This window comes from Mytilus edulis, chromosome 10, assembly GCF_963676685.1.
Source record: "Mytilus edulis chromosome 10, xbMytEdul2.2, whole genome shotgun sequence".
NCBI classification, from domain to species: domain Eukaryota; kingdom Metazoa; phylum Mollusca; class Bivalvia; order Mytilida; family Mytilidae; genus Mytilus; species Mytilus edulis.
Window position 1 is genome coordinate 14,219,321 of NC_092353.1, and position 18,046 is coordinate 14,237,366.

Here is an 18,046-nt window from a genome sequence, read left to right on the forward strand (position 1 = left end):
CCAATATCATTGCACCATATGCGCATTAAGATAATAAATGTCTCCTCTGAGATGCTCGAGGCGATGTATTTGAAATATACATGCAAACGTTGATAAGCTAAAACAAAACAAGAAGAACTGAAGTCAGGTTAAACCCGGAAAAGGAATCAGAGCTATACAGAGTGAAATACATTCCTCAATTTAAATAATTGATAGATTAATACAATGCAACTAACCTTCTCACTTTAATAGCTTCTTCTGCAGCTTGATGAACTGTCCAGGGAATACCTTCTAATATCTGTTCAAACAAAACGAAAAATTGCATATTGCATAAGACAAAAAGACAGTATGAATTATGACAGATATCGTAAATAAAATGTCATATACTTGTAATTTTATTATGATTGAACTTAATTGGTCGAATGATATGTTCATATTGAACTAAAACCAAATTCAAAATTAATTCAAAATGTTAAAATGATTTTGTAATTTTGATAATGAGACTTTTTTGGCATATAAACAATTAACGTATTTTTTTATGTAATGACAAGGCAAAATCATTTTGAAATGTTAAGTCATTGATTTCATATCTCAAAATGTTCTTCAAGACAACAATGAACGTTTTTTTGCCGCCTCAATTTGTGATTCTCAATATCACGGTAGGAAATACAGATTTGGATTTTTCCATTTTAAACAGGATTTTCCGATCGGAATTTCCATAGGAATACGGTGTTTTTGCATTTTACTTTTTACACAGATATGCAGAAAATGACACCGTTATATACATGAGAGATGGACATTTTTAAAAAATACTTTTGACAAAGTACTCCGCACTTTATTTTTCTTTTGTGAGTTATTCGATTAGTATAATAAATTATCTTTTCAGTTTCATTTAACTGCTATATTGTATTTCGTACCAAACATGTGTTATTGTAAAATAAACTAAGACAGAACTAGCAAAGGAAAATTTTCCATTACAATAGTTACCTTATCAACTTAGATGAAGAAGAATCTTGAATAAACAACAAAGTGATAAATATGATAAAAACAAATTATAAGGCAGTGCGCCTCCGCGTGAAATCTGAAGTATATTCTGAAGAGGTTTAAAATGTCAACGGAGGAAAATAAGGCGAATATCTTTTATCCCTCTGTTTTTTGCTACTGTTCAATGCCGTAATTTTGAGAAAATTACAATAAACGACAGCGACAATAATTTGTATTTTATTTCAATAGCATCTATTAGCAGACAATTCACTTTTATTGGGTCAAAATCCAGCAGCAACACATATGCTTCGTGACAAACTGCATGAACGTGTACAAAATGTAACATCGAAGTGAACAAGATATAGTTTTATTCCGTCACAGATGACAACCTAGTAAAACATACTCTTATGTTTGTGGGAAGTATGTTCCTTTGAAATATAAAATAGGAAGCAAATAGCCTTTCAAGGCAATTAAGTCCTAACATCGCTCTTTTGTGTGCTTGAAATGTTTTATGTATCAACACAATTCAAATGCGAAATGTTCGATAGTTACGTTTGATCGATCGTAAATTATGGTTCTGGGGTATGGAGCTTTCCTCCCAAAGATATTATATTTGAAAATGGTAAATTAAAATGAGCGTCAAATATGATCAGCTAAGTATTTGATCTTGTTTATATTTTAATGGTTTACTCAAGAAAATGTAAATGTTTCATAATGATGCTTTCGAATAAAATCTTTATGAAACATTCAACAGTTTTTGGCAAGTAAATAAGTGTTTTGAAAAGTATCAGAACTGAATTTTATTTGGAAACATTATTATGCTAGCTCCTAATGAAAGACTTTTAGCACAAATCTGGCGTGGTTCACAAAGAGTATAAACTTGAATTGGAAGAAGTCATCATGTACTTCCAAATGGACAGCTATGTCAATGGTGCACTAAGATAGTATAATAGTCTGTCAAGCTTATACCTGTTGCATTTAACAGTGCTGCCGTTATGTTACGACCTTTGTATCGAGCTTTATTAATTATTACATGAAAATTGAAAACAAACTGCACAGTTAATTTCTTATTTCTTATAGTGTTTTAAGTGTTAGGTTTTGGTTTTTTTTTATTTCACGTCCTATATTGTCGTTTATTTCTTACATAATGTTGACGCTACAACATTCTCTTAAATACTGATTGTATGAAGCTATCTTTTCTGGTATAATTTTGAAAAAAATTTTGAAAAGAAAAAAATGTATGAAATATACCAATTTTTTTTTTCATAAAATATTGACGAATCTGTGACTATTGACAGCCGTAGTTTTAGAAAAAATCGATAAATTTTAATATATATAAAGATTTGGTGAAGAAAAATACTGAATTTTAAAATCGAACTGTGATATTGGTTCAACATTGTTCACATGTTAAAAGATCTACATTTTGCAAAATTTGATATGACTGATTGAGGTATGTTAAAAAGAAACTTTATATTTGAAGGTGAAAAAATCAGAGAGTGAAACTAAACAGATGTAATTCAAATATTTATCAATCAACAAGGTATGTATTGACCTCTTAGTGTACTAAAGAATATTGCATATAAATAAAATATAATATCTTGTTGGAATATCCAAAAGATTTGACAGTTAGTTGTATACCAAATAATTTTTAAAAAGTATTGATGATACATGTATATCAAAAAGTATAATACAAATGTTACTTTTGTATATGTTTATCACAGAGTATAGTAAAAATGGTTGTTTAAATCTCGTTTGTACTACTGTGAATAAAAATTAAAAGGTTGTGCCTTATTTGTGATTTTATTTAAAAGAACGACAAAGATATCGGATATGTTTTTGAAGACAGTTCCTTTGTCCTTTATAGCTGCATTGTTTTTTTGTGAAATCATCTATGATTAAATATAATGTTGAAGTGTGAATTCGTCTGCCTGATTGAATTTGTTTAATAGTAATTGAAGCGCATTTATTTGTCCTTTGTGAGTTAGCAGATTAACGTTTCTATCACGTATTATTTCACATTTATTACCATTTAACTGATTGCACAAATGACTACCACAATTCTAATTTAATATTACGTAATTTTACCTCTTTTTCAAGTCTTGCAAAAAATTCAACTATAACAACCGAATCCAAAAGCTGAAAAAAGAAAGTGATATTTTCTGTAAAATATTTGTAATAAAGATGACCTATATAGATATTGTGATGAAGTTGATTTTATCACTGGTGAAGACTCTTATCTAATATTATAAATCACATTCTTTACATTTTGCAGTTATATCCACAAAAAACATTACACTTTACACTGCTATTTCCAATGATCCTCTGTAAGATCAATTACATCGTCACATTTAAAAGAACTTGTTTTACATACAAGGAGCGTAGATACACATTTATTGTTTTGAGTCATATGAAATTTAGTTTCTGTGAAGACCTAATGCCAAAAGAAATACACTTAATATGATATGAACAAAATGCATGACTTTTTATCGTCACCATTTTTGTTGACTTTTGTAGACTTGTTTTTCAACAGAAACTCAGTATCGTAGTTGGTATTAATTGTACAACCCTTCTGACCTACTTGTTACTGTACTCATCTGAAGCACATACAAACCGCCTAAAACACAGAGAAAATCTTGCAATGTATTGTCAATTTTTGATATATTGATGATGTCGCGACTCTCATTTACATACATTACATGAAGTGCTTGCAACTGGCCATGAAGGATACTAAAGACAAAAGAGCTTTTTACATAGTATTAACGTTTAACCGTTTAAACTGGCATATCATTGAATGATAAAATACACCGACACCGTTTTGCATGAGGAAATAGCAAAATACCACATATATTTGTATGACTCTTTTATTGGTTTTCTTCTTTTGTTTATTTCTAAACAGTATAATCATTGTCCACTTACATTTGAATTTCTCATTCCATTCCTTTCAATGAAATTCTTTCTACCTTTTAAATACAATGTTGGCGGAATCGCTTGGTACACTTTTCCCTAAAATAATGGATTACACAACAATGTCAAGGTCAAACTAAATAACAAAAGTTCATATGTGTTATGATGCGTATTGTTATGCGTTTACTTTACTACATTGGTTAGAGGTATAGGGGGAGGGTTGAGATCTCACAAACATGTTTAACTCCGCAGCATTTTTGCGCCTGTCCCAAGTCAGGAGCCTCTGGCCTTTGTTAGTCTTGTATTATTTTAATTTTAGTTTCTTGTGTACAATTTGGAAATTAGTATGGCGTTCATTATCACTGGACTAGTATATATTTGTTTAGGGGCCAGCTGAAGGACGCCTCCGGGTGCGGGAATTTCTCGCTGCATTGAAGACCTGTTGGTGACCCTCTGCTGTTGTTTTTTATTTGGTCGGGTTGTTGTCTCTTTGACACCTTCCCCATTTCCATTCTCAATTTTATTAACAACACAGTGTTATAATTGAATAAAATCAGAATAATTATCGGTCCTATCGACAAACAACAACTAATTGGAATATGCCAAAAGAGTGTAAAAACGAAACATATTTTCGAATAGTTGTTCAAACGAAACAAAATAATATCATCAGACATAGCGTAAAAGGGATACCTACTTTTTAATGATATTTTTATTAACTGACTGGCAGATTCATTCGTAGGTTAATTATTGATTGATACGCTCGGAAAAGCACTTTGTCGGTATAAATTACATTTATAAGTACGATATTTTACATATAAATACATTTGGTCAGGAATATGTCAGTTATTCGTTTGTTCTATTAATAGACAACGTTTGGTCTGTCAGTTTTTATGGACTTCCCTTATTAAATTCCCCTTGTATTTTTTTATACTTTTTTACATGTTAGAACACAATACGAATCTAGTAATAAAACAGTGTAAAAATAATGAAATTGACACAGAGTCGAGTTGATCAGTTGCTGAAATTGGATTATGAAATAAATGTCAGACAGTTTAGTTTATTTCCTTGTAAACCCACTTTTATAACTTCTCCTTTAGCAAATTTCTAAATAGATTATTCATGTTGATTGCTAAATTTACCATCTATGTATGAAGGTTAGTGTTAACCACTTCACTACTATCTATGTATGCCTAACGCGCAAACAACAGACCTAGTGATGTCTACAACATCTGCGCAGGTTTATTTCGGTTTATCAATTCAAGAGGATGCCAAAGTAAGCAAAACTTCAGATACAGAAAAAAGAATAAAACTTAACGGTTAGACTTTCCTTTCTTGATTTTTCTTCGGAGTTCAGGTTTTTGTGATTTTACTTTTTTAGACTCTTTTCGAAAATACTGCAATGCAATACTTCAAAACTAAATTATGGTTTTAAGTTCATTTTACTAAAAATTCAATTTTCAATTTCATATTGTAATTTATAAAGTAGAATGAAAGATATTGATAATTATAAAAACCTTCCTTGGCAACAGCTAGCAGAAATACGTACATTGTATCAATGTCAGTATTAACTTTCTATCTAGTTTGCAGAAATTACAAATCTTTGTTGGAAATATGTGTCTCAATTAGTTATATTACAATGATTTTGGAAAGGTTTTCGTCGTTTAAGAACAGAATATGTTTCCTAGGTATAGTGAAAATAAGAAAGACAGATCTAGTTCAAAAATAAATTAAAAGCACAAACTCATGTGTTCAGAAACGATCATTGATTGATGGTCGTCTGTTATAATGTACTTTCTTACATAATATAATAGATAAATCAACTTTTATCTTGTCTGTAAACAAATTCTTTTTATTTTTTCAGAGGACTTTGCCACTTGACATTACATAACCATCAATTATTCAACAAATAACCACATTTTTCTCGAGGACTTACTTTTGGAATTACAGAGTACAGTTTATAATTACAATCATAGGACAACCAGATTCTTCCTGTTGACTTCTTCGCTAATGAAGCAATGTTGAGGGCAAACTGATTGTGATCATATTCCATTACCTATAATTATAGTTACAAAACGACTAAATGAATGACCAAACAGAATTAGGATTTACGCAGAAATCGATCCATCTCTATTGTTTAGAACCACTAACAACTTTCATTCCTAAACTTTGAAGATATCTCTCGTTTCTCTTTCTTACAAGTTTTACGAAAATGAAACAGCTTGCATGCCTTAAACACAGAACTGTTTCAAACTGTAATATATACTGAATAAATGAGAAAATCTTAAAAGCATACGATTGATAATTGCATTATAGGAAGCCAAATAACTTAATTATGAATATTTGCTTTTAAATGAAACAAACTGTATGGAATAATTAGTTTTTTTGTATTTTGATCTATTTCGAATTACTTTATGTCATTATAATAAGTATTTGATAAATGAGAAGTCAGAAAAGCAAAATATTAATTTCATCTTATATAATCAAATATTTCAATAATTAGAGAGTGATTTTGATGCAAGTGATTTGTATGTTGTACGTAATTGTAAATTGTTTATCCATTTTGAATTACTTTTTAAGTACCTGTACACATTCCCCTGTACATTTGCCATCTGCACCTGTCTTCAAATGATCTTTCAATTTTTGTTTTGATTCTGGATCTGTCGGGACTTTATTTAGCTTAGATTTGCTGTCAATGATGTATAAGCTGTAAAACACATAGATACAATGTATAAGACCAATATCAAAAATAGTACCAATGGTATTATAGTGATAATTTATAAACGCAACAGTCTCTGAAGTAAAGTCATTGCATAATATAGATGTACGGGTTTGAGTTACTGAATTTTCTTAAACTGTTTCACAGTGAATGTAGACCTGAAGAAGTGTTTGTCTTTATGAAAATGGTATTACTTTGTGGATATATTTATAAAGTTTCTATCCTTTTAACGTGTAAATGAATTATATCATTTTTTGACATAATGGCATAAGACTTCACGAAAATCTTAAGTAATTCAAAACAGTGTGTTAACCGATTTATTCTGTTAAATGCATATTAATTTTGTATTGTATATGTAAATTAATGTTTGACATAGTTTTCGTTTTCAACATTTTAGTTGTCGATAATAATTTCTATAACTTTTATCGTGTGCATATACTAGCACTGTTTCAAAGCATACTTGCAAAATATACTTTAAAATTCGTAGACTGCAAAATAACTCTCACCAAAACTTAAAAACCAATATACTGTAAAATTCACCTGACAGAGTTTTTATCTATAGAAGCAAAGGAATAAAAGTATGGTTTATTAGCAAAGTCCTTTCCTCGTACATTGAATAGCCCTGAAAAAGAAATGTAATTCATCAAATGAAAGTTTGAGTATATTATTTACCTGAAATGTTTCCTAAGTTTTTTTTATCTGGTTACTCATTGATGTAGGTTAGACATTTTCATTTTTTTATATTCTATACAGTTTTGCTTTATCATTTGATTTGATTGGCTAGTATTTTGCATAAACTTTTCAGTTTCCAAGTATTTCTTGGGGCAAAAAAAGAAAATTCCTTGCGTCGACGTGTAAAAGAGGTGCAAAAGATACCAGATGGACAGTCAAACTCATAAATCGAAAATAAACTGATACGGAATGGCTAAAAATGAAAAAAGACAAACAGACAAACAATAGTACACATGACACAACATAGAAAACTAAATAATAAGTAACACGAACTCCACCAAAAACTAGTGGTGATCTCGGGTGCTCCGGAAGGGTAAGCAGATCCTGCTCCACATGTGGCACCCGTCGTGTTGCTGATGTTATAACAAATCCGGTAAATAATCTTATTCGGTAGGTCACATTTATGAAAAGAAATAGGATTGTAGTACGACGTAAGGAACATATCCGATATCATCTGTGAAACGGTTATTCCATAACGGTCAACCAACTCGTGATGGCATTTACCATTAGCAAGCTGAAATCATCTCTTTTGTCGTAAAGTTTTGTTTTCAACCAACGTAATATTCGTTCATTGGGATTTCAACAAAAAGAGTTCAAAACAAGATTTGTTTAACAATGAAAATAAAATGGACTTTGGAAAAAATAAATATTTTAAATAGGGGTGGAAAAAAATCAACTTTTAACATATAAGTGTTCGCATAATGACATTATATTTCTATGATATTTACGTATTTAGTCATGACAATTCAATCGAGTTTATGATATTGCAATTTTTAACAACATTAATATTAACAGCAAATATCTAAAGCCAATCAGGACACTTTTGCATAAACCGTTATAAATATGATAAATAATAAAAGAAAAACTGCATCAAATACAAAGATAAGATATGCTTTTGGTGTTTCTTATTTTGTACTTTTTTTAAATGATATTAGTGTTTAGATAGATATAGGAATATGTGGTGTGAGTGCCAATGAGACAACTCTCCATACAAATAACAATATATAAAAGTAAACCATTATAGGTCAATGTAAGGCTTCAACACGGAACGTCCCTTATCAAATGACAAAAATAAAGCTCAAACACGTCAAAACCAATGAAAAACAACTGCAATATTTCTGACTTGATACAGGCATTACCTTATGAACAAAATAGTGGATTAAAGGGACAACTGTCGTTGTTTTGTTTGAATAAGTAATGATACAAGAACTGTCTATTATATTTTACTATAATATTAAAGTTGTTATTAGAACAAATTACTGTATATACTTGCATGCTATTTCATCAACGCCAGTTACTACTAAGACGTCTACATTCTTTTTTGTCATTTCCTTGCGAACATCCTCAACTTTCTGCTGCCATGTACGACCTAAATATAATAACAATGCAATTTATATTATTATCTTATTCGTCATTCATTTATTCAAAATTTTACAGATATATTGAGAGTGTCTTTTCAATTTTGATCTAGTTTGAATTAGCAGATTCAGATTCAGATTTAGTTTCAATACTTTATTATAATTATTATTAACATCGAGTCTAAAATAGTCACGAGTTTAAATGATGCCAAAACTAAACGCAAATACGTTCATAATGACCTTTTAACAACTTCTCGTGCAAGATATTCGTATTTCCATTTTCATTCCTCAATAGAGTCGGGTCTTATACATCATTGGTTTTTAAATATTCGGCCTTGACTGTTCCTGGTGAAGGTAAATCCACGAAGTAATCTATAAAATGTCCTTAATTTGTTTTTGACAAACTGCTAATTCAATAGCTTAATGTAACCCTTTGTCACGTTGGTTATTATAACCTAACTATCAAAATAAAGGAATACATACCAGCATATTTTATATCAAGAGAATTGAGGTCTTTAGATGGACGAACTGACCTTGAATCTGTCCAGATTTGGTCGACTAAATCATTATCGATGGGCAACAATCGTATGTTTGATGGGGATAAAACTGTATCGAAGTTTCTCCACCAAACTACAATTAATTCATTGGCATTCTGTTAATTTTTAGTCGGATATTTTAATAAACATTAACGTAGAGGATTTAAAACGTTTATTTAATAGTTAAACTTGGATGAACACCATCATCACAACTTTTTTCTTTATGTGTGTAAACTATGTACTCCTTGTGTCCGGATTTCGAACACTGATAACAGCATTGTATATATGATTTTTGCAGTAAAACTCATTTTGACGAAGATTGTGTTTACCGTGCACTGAAATAAAAACGATTCTGGTAAACGTATCAATCCTTTGAATAAAGTTATTTTAAAAGGTTACCAATTCAATACTGACATTAGATCTTTGAATATTGTTTATATTGGTACTAATATTGGTTTTGTTATCAGTAAATTAAACGCCAACTAAATATTAAACTATATACATATGCATTTTCATAGATCTACAACCTGTCGACTCCTGTAGCACTTTTCACAAAAAATCTTAAGTTTAAAATTAATCTTACGATAAAAATATTGAGTTGAATTTTTAAGTAAAATTTTAGACTTACGATAAAGTTTACACATAATATTTTTGTGAAAAGAGCTACAGTATTTTGGCATTACATGAGGGCTTTTTTTCTGAGTGTTTATGACGTCTTTACACTAAACTTGGCATTGCACAAGGTCATTTTTTTCTGAGTGTTTATGACGTCTTTACACTAAATCCATTGGATGTTGGATATGTACTGATTGATAAATTAGTTTTATAAGCATGATTTTTTTTTATATTAGTTGGCATTAGCATTGAACTAGCTGTCTGTCACTGCGAGTAATCTCAGATATGTACTCTTGTGTCTTTTTGTTGTTGGGAAATACAAATAACCAGGCATGTCAACATGTTTTATTATATGTATTTCGATGTGTATCCATCTGATGAATCAAGCCTTTTCCAATTGATTTTCATAGCTCGTTCTTATGTTGTACTGTAACACCACTATCCAAGGTTTAGGGAGGGTTGGGAACCCGCTAACATGTTTAACCCTGCCACAATCCGTGTGCATGTGCCTGTCCCAAGTCAGGAGCCTGTTATTCAGTGGTTGTCATTCATTGCTGTGTTACATAAAATTATTTATTTTTCGTTCAATTTTTTTACATCAATTAGGCCGTTAGTTTTCTTGTTTGAATTGATTTCGGGACTTTTATAACTGTCTATGCGGTATTGGCTATGTTCATTGTTGAAGGCCGTATGGTGACCTATTACTGCTATTTCTGTGTCATTTGGTCTCATGTGGAGAGTTGTCTCATTGGAAATCATACCATATCTTATTTTTTATATTAATATTTATACCAATTAAAACTATACAATTTTTACGAATATGTTCCTAAAATGTTTTTAACAAGCAGCTTACAATTCATCAAATATTATTTCCAATACGTTATTTTGCAACATTGACATTACTAATTACAGACGGTCGAAGTATCTGAATTTATTTTTTTATATATATATTTACCCGCATTCATATAACTTGGAGCAGAGCCTACATGTTTCTCTCCCTCTATAGTCTGTAACTTCTGTATAATCCAATCTGTAACAGTAACAGCCTCTGGTCCTCCTGTAGACAATAGTATATTGTAGTTTACTTTTGGGGCAAACTTTGCAGTTTTATACTAAAACTGATTTATCGATTGCCGTTTGGTTAATGTCCAGTAACGCATATGTCATGCATTTTCGTGAAAATATTAACACATCGGATAGAAATGCTGATTAAAACTGCGTGATTTGGTTTTTAATTGTAAGACAATGTTATCATAGACGTCATTCATTGACAACGATTTCCGGTTTTTGGACAAAAGTTCCCCTTCATGTATAAAGGCAATAATAGGTGATTCAGCTTCAGCATAAATCGACAAAAAGGGAACTATAATATTTTTTTTGTATTGTGGTATGGTGTTTCGTTAATCTAAACAGCTTTGAAACTTTGAGGATACGGCAGACAAACAAACCTCGGAGCTTCCGTTTTAGCATGAACCAACAGATTTTGATGACAGTTTTCAATCGTATTTCACATCAGAAGACTATCCAAGGATCTGTGGAGGATTCTCATCAAAATGATAATGTACATGATGTAAGCAGAGAAAACTAATTATAAAGCAATAATTATAATGAAGGTTAATTTTGGTTATATCTTTTGATAGATCAAAATTTCTCTCTGGTATAAAACACAATTTTATTACAATGACATACAGTATATATGTTTCTGTTTTCTGAACTGTAAAGCGTTGTGTTAGGCATACCCCTGCAGTGCACTTGATTCATAACTGAATCTAAAAGGTCTAAAGGAACTAAAATCTGTTTTGACATACCTTTTCTATAAATTTCCCATCCACAATCAGTCTCTTTCTCGGCTTGTCTGAAATGTCTACCATCTGTCCATAGAGCAGCACTAGTCCTTGTTACAACGGCTATTCCTAAAAAGAAAATAGTCTAATCTTTTTCAACGTGTATTCGTCCATACAATCTGTTTATGAATATGGTAGTTGTTATTCATTCGTTTTATTTGTTTGAGCTTTTGATATATTGCTATCAGATTAGGAACTTTCCGTTTTGTATTTTCCTCGGAGTTCAGTAATTTTGTGATTCACTTTTTACTTTGTTGCTGAATGGTGAAAAACATTTGGTACCGTTTACTCTCTCTTGTAAATTCCCTTATTGATAGGAAGTTTCTGAAATTTTAAAGTTAAAAAAAAGTACACCGACTTATTTTCTTTCTTCTTTTTGATATTTAAATTCTTACATGTGATCATGCTCAAAGATGTATAACTCTATACTTTTTCAATAACTACTGAAACTTCGCTTTAACAGTAATGTCTATTTAAAATATGGTTTGAAAGTTTTTAATACGTTACCAAAATTTGCTGAAAATCCAGATACTGCTTGTATCCGCTTGTCACATTTGGCAATGTTAGACAGGCCAGGGTGCTGAAATGGTTGATTTTTTTTTCTTCAAATACTTGTATACAGCGGTAATCGAAATACATACATTTATATCTGTGGATATGTCAGAGAAAACGATTATTTGTTACATGTATTTTAATTGTTGCGAAATTTTAAAATGATTTTGTATTCTCTTTTTTTTATATCCTTTCTCACTTTCGTAAAGGGCATCTGTTTTACCATTCATATTATTCAATTTGGTTAATGGTGCGTTTTTTCACCTACGTTTATTTATGATCGAAACAAAGTTTCATTCCTGTGTTTATTTTGTATATGTACATGTATCCTCATTTACTATATATAGTTTCATCAATTTGATTTGAATGCATATTGAAATATTGTAATAAAAAAATGATTTTGAACCAACCACCAAACGATCTAGGATTCTGTAATGAGGGTTACTCAAATTGCATCCATGCTAAAATTAACATCAGTAAAAATCGAATGAGAGAGGTTTTGTTGTATTTCTGCAAAATTTTGGAACATTCTGACATTGTCCATTTTTATTATTCATTTTATTTTAAGAAATGGGTGCACGTCACACATATTATTTGCTAATTTTCATAAGATCATGATGGCGACGTTTCCGTATATTCATTTTTTTTGCCCCTTTTGTAATAGTTCGAGTTTGCTTTGAATAATATGAATTTTCGAGAATTTCTAAAACATAGTTCTTCAATGAAATAAACATAATAGTTATTGGAAAAAACTGGTCATTATCGTGATACATGGACTGCCTGCAGGACAGTGGTATTGACTGCGACAGCGAAAAGGACCTCGCCTGACTTTTAAAAGTCAATACCACAGTCCTAAGGATAGTCCATATATCACGATAACGACCAGTTTTTAAAAAAAATCTATCATTTAAATATCATAAACGTATATAGTATCATATATTTGTGGTGCTATGGACCAATTCAAAAATGGTATTGCATTATGGCAACATTATTTTGACCCTTTCTTATTGGTCCAGACGTCATTTAAGAAGCTTACACTGCTTTTTTTCGGGACAACTTTTTCACTGTATTTTTAAGGTTTCATTTCTTATACATTTTGTTTTTTAGTAATAAATTGATTTTATACATGAGTAGTATACTACTACACGTTCTGGAACACATTCCAGACATTCCAGCAATTGTGGTACACGTTGTAAAACAGTAAGAGGTCAATAAAAGTTCAAATAAGTGACATTCCAGCAATTGTCAGAATGATGTCATCAAGAATGTTGTAACCTTAGGAATGTGTAGAATGTGTGTATTTTGATTTTATGAAATATACAGTATACATAGGTATACCTCATTCAGTAATATTTTGTTTGGATAGCAAGTAATTGGCTTGGAAAAAGATACGATGATTAAAACACATTTTCATTTATTCAAAGCTAACATGCATGTTTCAAGTGCCTTTATCATTTTTAAGTTAACATCATGTTTTCAATAAACTATATGTATATATAATATAAAATTGCGATTTTTATCCAACGCAATTATAGGTTTGAACGTAGTTTTCAATTTAGACTCGTTTATATATAATATAAATAAATAAGTCGTCTAACTATCAGCCCAACAAAGTTGATCTGTAAATTTGCTTTCGCAAATGTTTTGTTCTTCCTTCGTCAGGGTTAGAACTCGTGGCACTGATATATCGTGCCATCAAATCGCCTCGCACTATGTCCGATGCGAAAGACCACTCAACCACTTAGGCTTTACTATGGTACATTGTTTTAAAATATGTTACCTGAGGTTTTTTTTCATTGAGAAAATTATGCAGTGTATAGTTGTTAAACATCAATATATAAATATATAAACATATAACCTGATATAGTATTCAAAAATATGTTACCTGAGATAGCTTTGATTTAAAGAAATACACCAGTCAAGGACAATTATGTGATGAATACTATTATGTATTTACACTATATGTTGACATTAATGGCATGATGTGTAAAATAGACGATAAACAAGTATACATGTCAACATCAATAATATTCATACATATGATAAAGTCTTTAACATATGTTAAAAACAAATAAAAAAAAAACAACGATAAAATTGAAAACGTACCTGAAACGAAATATTTTGAGCTCATTTAATCGATATATATATTAAACTTTAAACTATAAATCAAATTTTGAACTGATATAAGGAATGAAAAAAGTTACCTTATTTTTTTTCTTCTTTGAAACAGGTTTCTAAATAAAAATAAATAAATTGATTTTTTTTAAAGAATTGCACCAATATATCAAAGAATCATAGACTAAGTATCAAATGAAATCCATAAAAACAATCAAAGTATACACATGGTCATATAAAAAATAATTTGATAAAAAATATATCCGAAACACGGCAAAACCATAAAAATGCGACAATATTCTGTATACTTAACTTGGATAAACTATTAACTATGTAAAATGAGACATATATAAACAATCAAAAGAATGACTTAAATATCAAACTGTAATTTATAACATAAAAATTTGTCTATAAACCCATCAAGCGCTAGACTAAAAAAATATCATTTTCATAAACACCATCTATTTTAATTGAAATACCCGACCATGTAATAACTAAAGGTGTGACATATCACATATCACAAAATTGATTTATGTAAAAACACGACACATACCACATTTCCTGTAAAAGAAAAAACAGCAAAAACTTCCTTTCAGAACTGTCTCGAATATCTGGAATAAAAGTGGGGAATGGTAAAAAAAAGATTTATGTATTGATAGTTAAGTTCTATCTTTACATATTAAAGAAAGGCAACAGTAGTATACCGCTGTTCAAAACTCATAAATCCATGGACAAAAAACAAAATCGGGGTAACAAACTAAAACCGAGGGAAACACATTAAATATAAGAGGAGAACAACGACGCAACACCGAAACGCAACACACACCAAGCAATAGACAAAATGTTGTTAATATTAACAACACTAAGTATGTTAAGGTATATATCATATAAAAAATAAGTTATATTAAAAGATCATATATTAAGAAAATAATTGACATAAATAAGTGTTTAAGTATATAGATGAGAACGTTATTTATTTGGCTTTTTAACTATTTTGATCTGAGCGTCACTGATGAGTCTTATGTAGACGAAACGCGCGTCTGGCGTAGAAAATTATAATCCTGTTACTTTTGATAACTATTTACAACTTAATGATTTTATATGCATTGGTAAAGCTAGATTTTTAACATGCATTTTGAAACATTAAGGAACTCTTAAAAAGAAGCAATAAGATTGATAAAAAGAACTTCACATACAAAATTTACACAAACAAAATTTTCCAATCTATAGTATTGTATTTATGTACGCTTTTTTTTTATCTGTTTCTGAATAAAATATTGTTTACACTAAAATTTGACAAGTTTGGTCTTATAACTGTGTTTTTTTGTTGTCTTTGAGACCTTCTCAGTACTTTCATTTCATTGACATATGGTATTGATTGATTCTGAAGGGAGTATTTGTTTATTCTGAGCAAGTGCTGGAGCAATGGGATGGTCCTGACCAGCCTATGGTTTATCATCGTGTTGTGCAGCAGGGTTTTCTTGGTGGTAAAGTAAACTTTGAAGTCTTTGTACAAATTTTCTTATAATTTCTATGATACCTTCAACAATCATCACCACAGCTAAGATATATTCTGTAAAAATAGTATTATCTACTTATTATTACATCTCTTGTTTCATCTATTGATATTCCATCATCAATTGATGTATAATCCTCACTTTACTTCTATCCAGTTGAAATTGTTCCATTTGAAATTCTTCAATAGGAACTCCTTTTATTTTGATATTTGATTATGAATAATGTTGAAGTGCTCAAAATGATTATCAAAACTGAAAAATAAGAACAATGTCCAAATATCATGGCTCGCACATTTCATTTTTTTTTTTCTACCACAAGATATGATATGAATAGTTTTATTTTGAAGGCACAATATAACATAACTCCAAATGCTAAAGCAAAAACCACTGAAAAGGGAAAAAATAAAGATAGTTATTTCGAACTTACCTTTCTTCTCAGTGTTTTATTGTGTAATTATATTTTCCTTTTCTGTGATATTTTTTTCTTTAATTGTATTTCTTTTGTTTAAGTTGTATTTCTTTTTTATGAATATGTTTTTTTCTTTAACTGTATTTCTTATGTTTAAGTTGGATCTATTTTTTATAAATATGTTTTTTTTTCTTTAATTGTATTTCTTTTGTTTAAGTTTGTATTTATTTTTTGTGAATGTGTTTTTTTTTTTTGTTTTTTTTTTTTTAATTGTATTTCTTTTGTTTAAGTTTGAATTTATTTTTTGTGAATGTGTGTTTTTTTTTGGCTAAATTTATCATAACATGTCAACAATTCTATTGAATACCTACTTCTTTTTTCTTTATTAATAAATTTTATGAACGTTTACTTAAATATATATCCTACCAAGCTAACCCCATAAAATTAAAAAAGTAACTAAATAAACTCATGATATATTGCAAGAATTAAATTTTGTATTTGCGTAAAACACGCGTTTCGTCTTAAAAAAAATCACTTTTGACGCTCGAAGAAACAAAGTCGAGCATTATAGTCCATACCAAACGACAGAAATACAATGTTTTGTGGTCATTTGTACACGAAATAAATGGATTTTATGTAGATTTGTTTAAACAAATGTATGTCAAATTGTTAAAAGGACAAACAAAATATGAAATATAGAACCCCATCTTGAGCCTGATATTACACACCATTTCAGTTCATGGTTTTTTTTTTTGAAGACCTTGCTTTACTTTTTACATCAAAAGAATGTAAAATGTCTGTAAACCTCTTAGTTCATGTTTAACGAGATCAATAATCTATTGTTATGCCAAATATAATTATCTACATGTATTGTAATTGTTTCTATCTTTTCGATTAATGACTGCATGAATTTTATTATATATATATATATATATATATATATATATATGAGACCGTTTGTTGTGTTTCAATACAAACTATGATTGGTTTAAATGACAATTATGTATTGTTTACATCTCAATATTTGGATAATGCAGTACTGTTTTCTTATAAATGTTTTTGCTGGTATATAGACTTTGAAGGGGTTCTTTCATACAAATACACATAAAAAAGTTGATAAACAAAAATGAAACTTGTATATATAAATATATATGTATTAAAACTGTAACACAATTAAAATAGTGTCCATACAATTCTGTCCTTACGGCCCTCTCCATTGGAATAAGTTCCATATCTATATGTTTTTAGAGTAAAAATCAATGATACAAACAAAAATAGTTCATATCAGAAAAGAAAGCAATAAAATGAATAATATGTATATATTTATAAATGTATATGATGAAATAAAGAATTACTAACAAAATAGATAATAAGTTAACGGAAAAGAAATTTGAGAAATTGGAGGTGATTTAACCCATAAAGAAGTCAACCCATTTATTGTTAAAGTATTTTGTAATGGGGGTTTATTCTCTAAAATATTCCTTTTCATGTAAGAATTCTTTAAACTTACTGATTTTAAGAAGATGCTAATATATATATATATATATATATTTTTTTTTTTTAGAAATGTTTGTTGTTGCAATAAAAGAATCGATAGTAGTTTGCATAAGTTTTATGTAGATTGAAGGTGTGCGAATATTTTGGTAGCTGCCTTGTCAAATCAAACATATATAGCTACAGGAAACTTTTGACAATATTCTGTTACGCAAAAAAAAAAAACCCAACTTGTTGAAAAATCCCTAACGAAAAAAAACACCGGTATAAAATGAATAATTTTTAGAAGCA

General features: G+C 29.6%; 1 protein-coding gene across 1 annotated transcript in view; it reads right to left on the reverse strand.

Moving 5' to 3' along the window:
- Positions 1 to 18,046, reverse strand: part of LOC139493450 (xaa-Pro aminopeptidase ApepP-like) — a 47,280-nt gene that overhangs the window by 12,630 nt on the left and 16,604 nt on the right. Inside the window, exons 4-14 of the mRNA XM_071281858.1 lie at positions 12,176 to 12,248; positions 11,633 to 11,737; positions 10,780 to 10,881; positions 9,157 to 9,303; positions 8,589 to 8,684; positions 7,124 to 7,205; positions 6,448 to 6,571; positions 5,801 to 5,920; positions 3,880 to 3,966; positions 3,049 to 3,099; positions 216 to 277 (exon numbers count right to left, since the gene is read on the reverse strand). Coding sequence (XP_071137959.1) covers positions 216 to 277; positions 3,049 to 3,099; positions 3,880 to 3,966; positions 5,801 to 5,920; positions 6,448 to 6,571; positions 7,124 to 7,205; positions 8,589 to 8,684; positions 9,157 to 9,303; positions 10,780 to 10,881; positions 11,633 to 11,737; positions 12,176 to 12,248 — 1,049 coding nt within the window. The remainder of the gene's footprint in view (positions 1 to 215; positions 278 to 3,048; positions 3,100 to 3,879; positions 3,967 to 5,800; positions 5,921 to 6,447; positions 6,572 to 7,123; positions 7,206 to 8,588; positions 8,685 to 9,156; positions 9,304 to 10,779; positions 10,882 to 11,632; positions 11,738 to 12,175; positions 12,249 to 18,046) is intronic.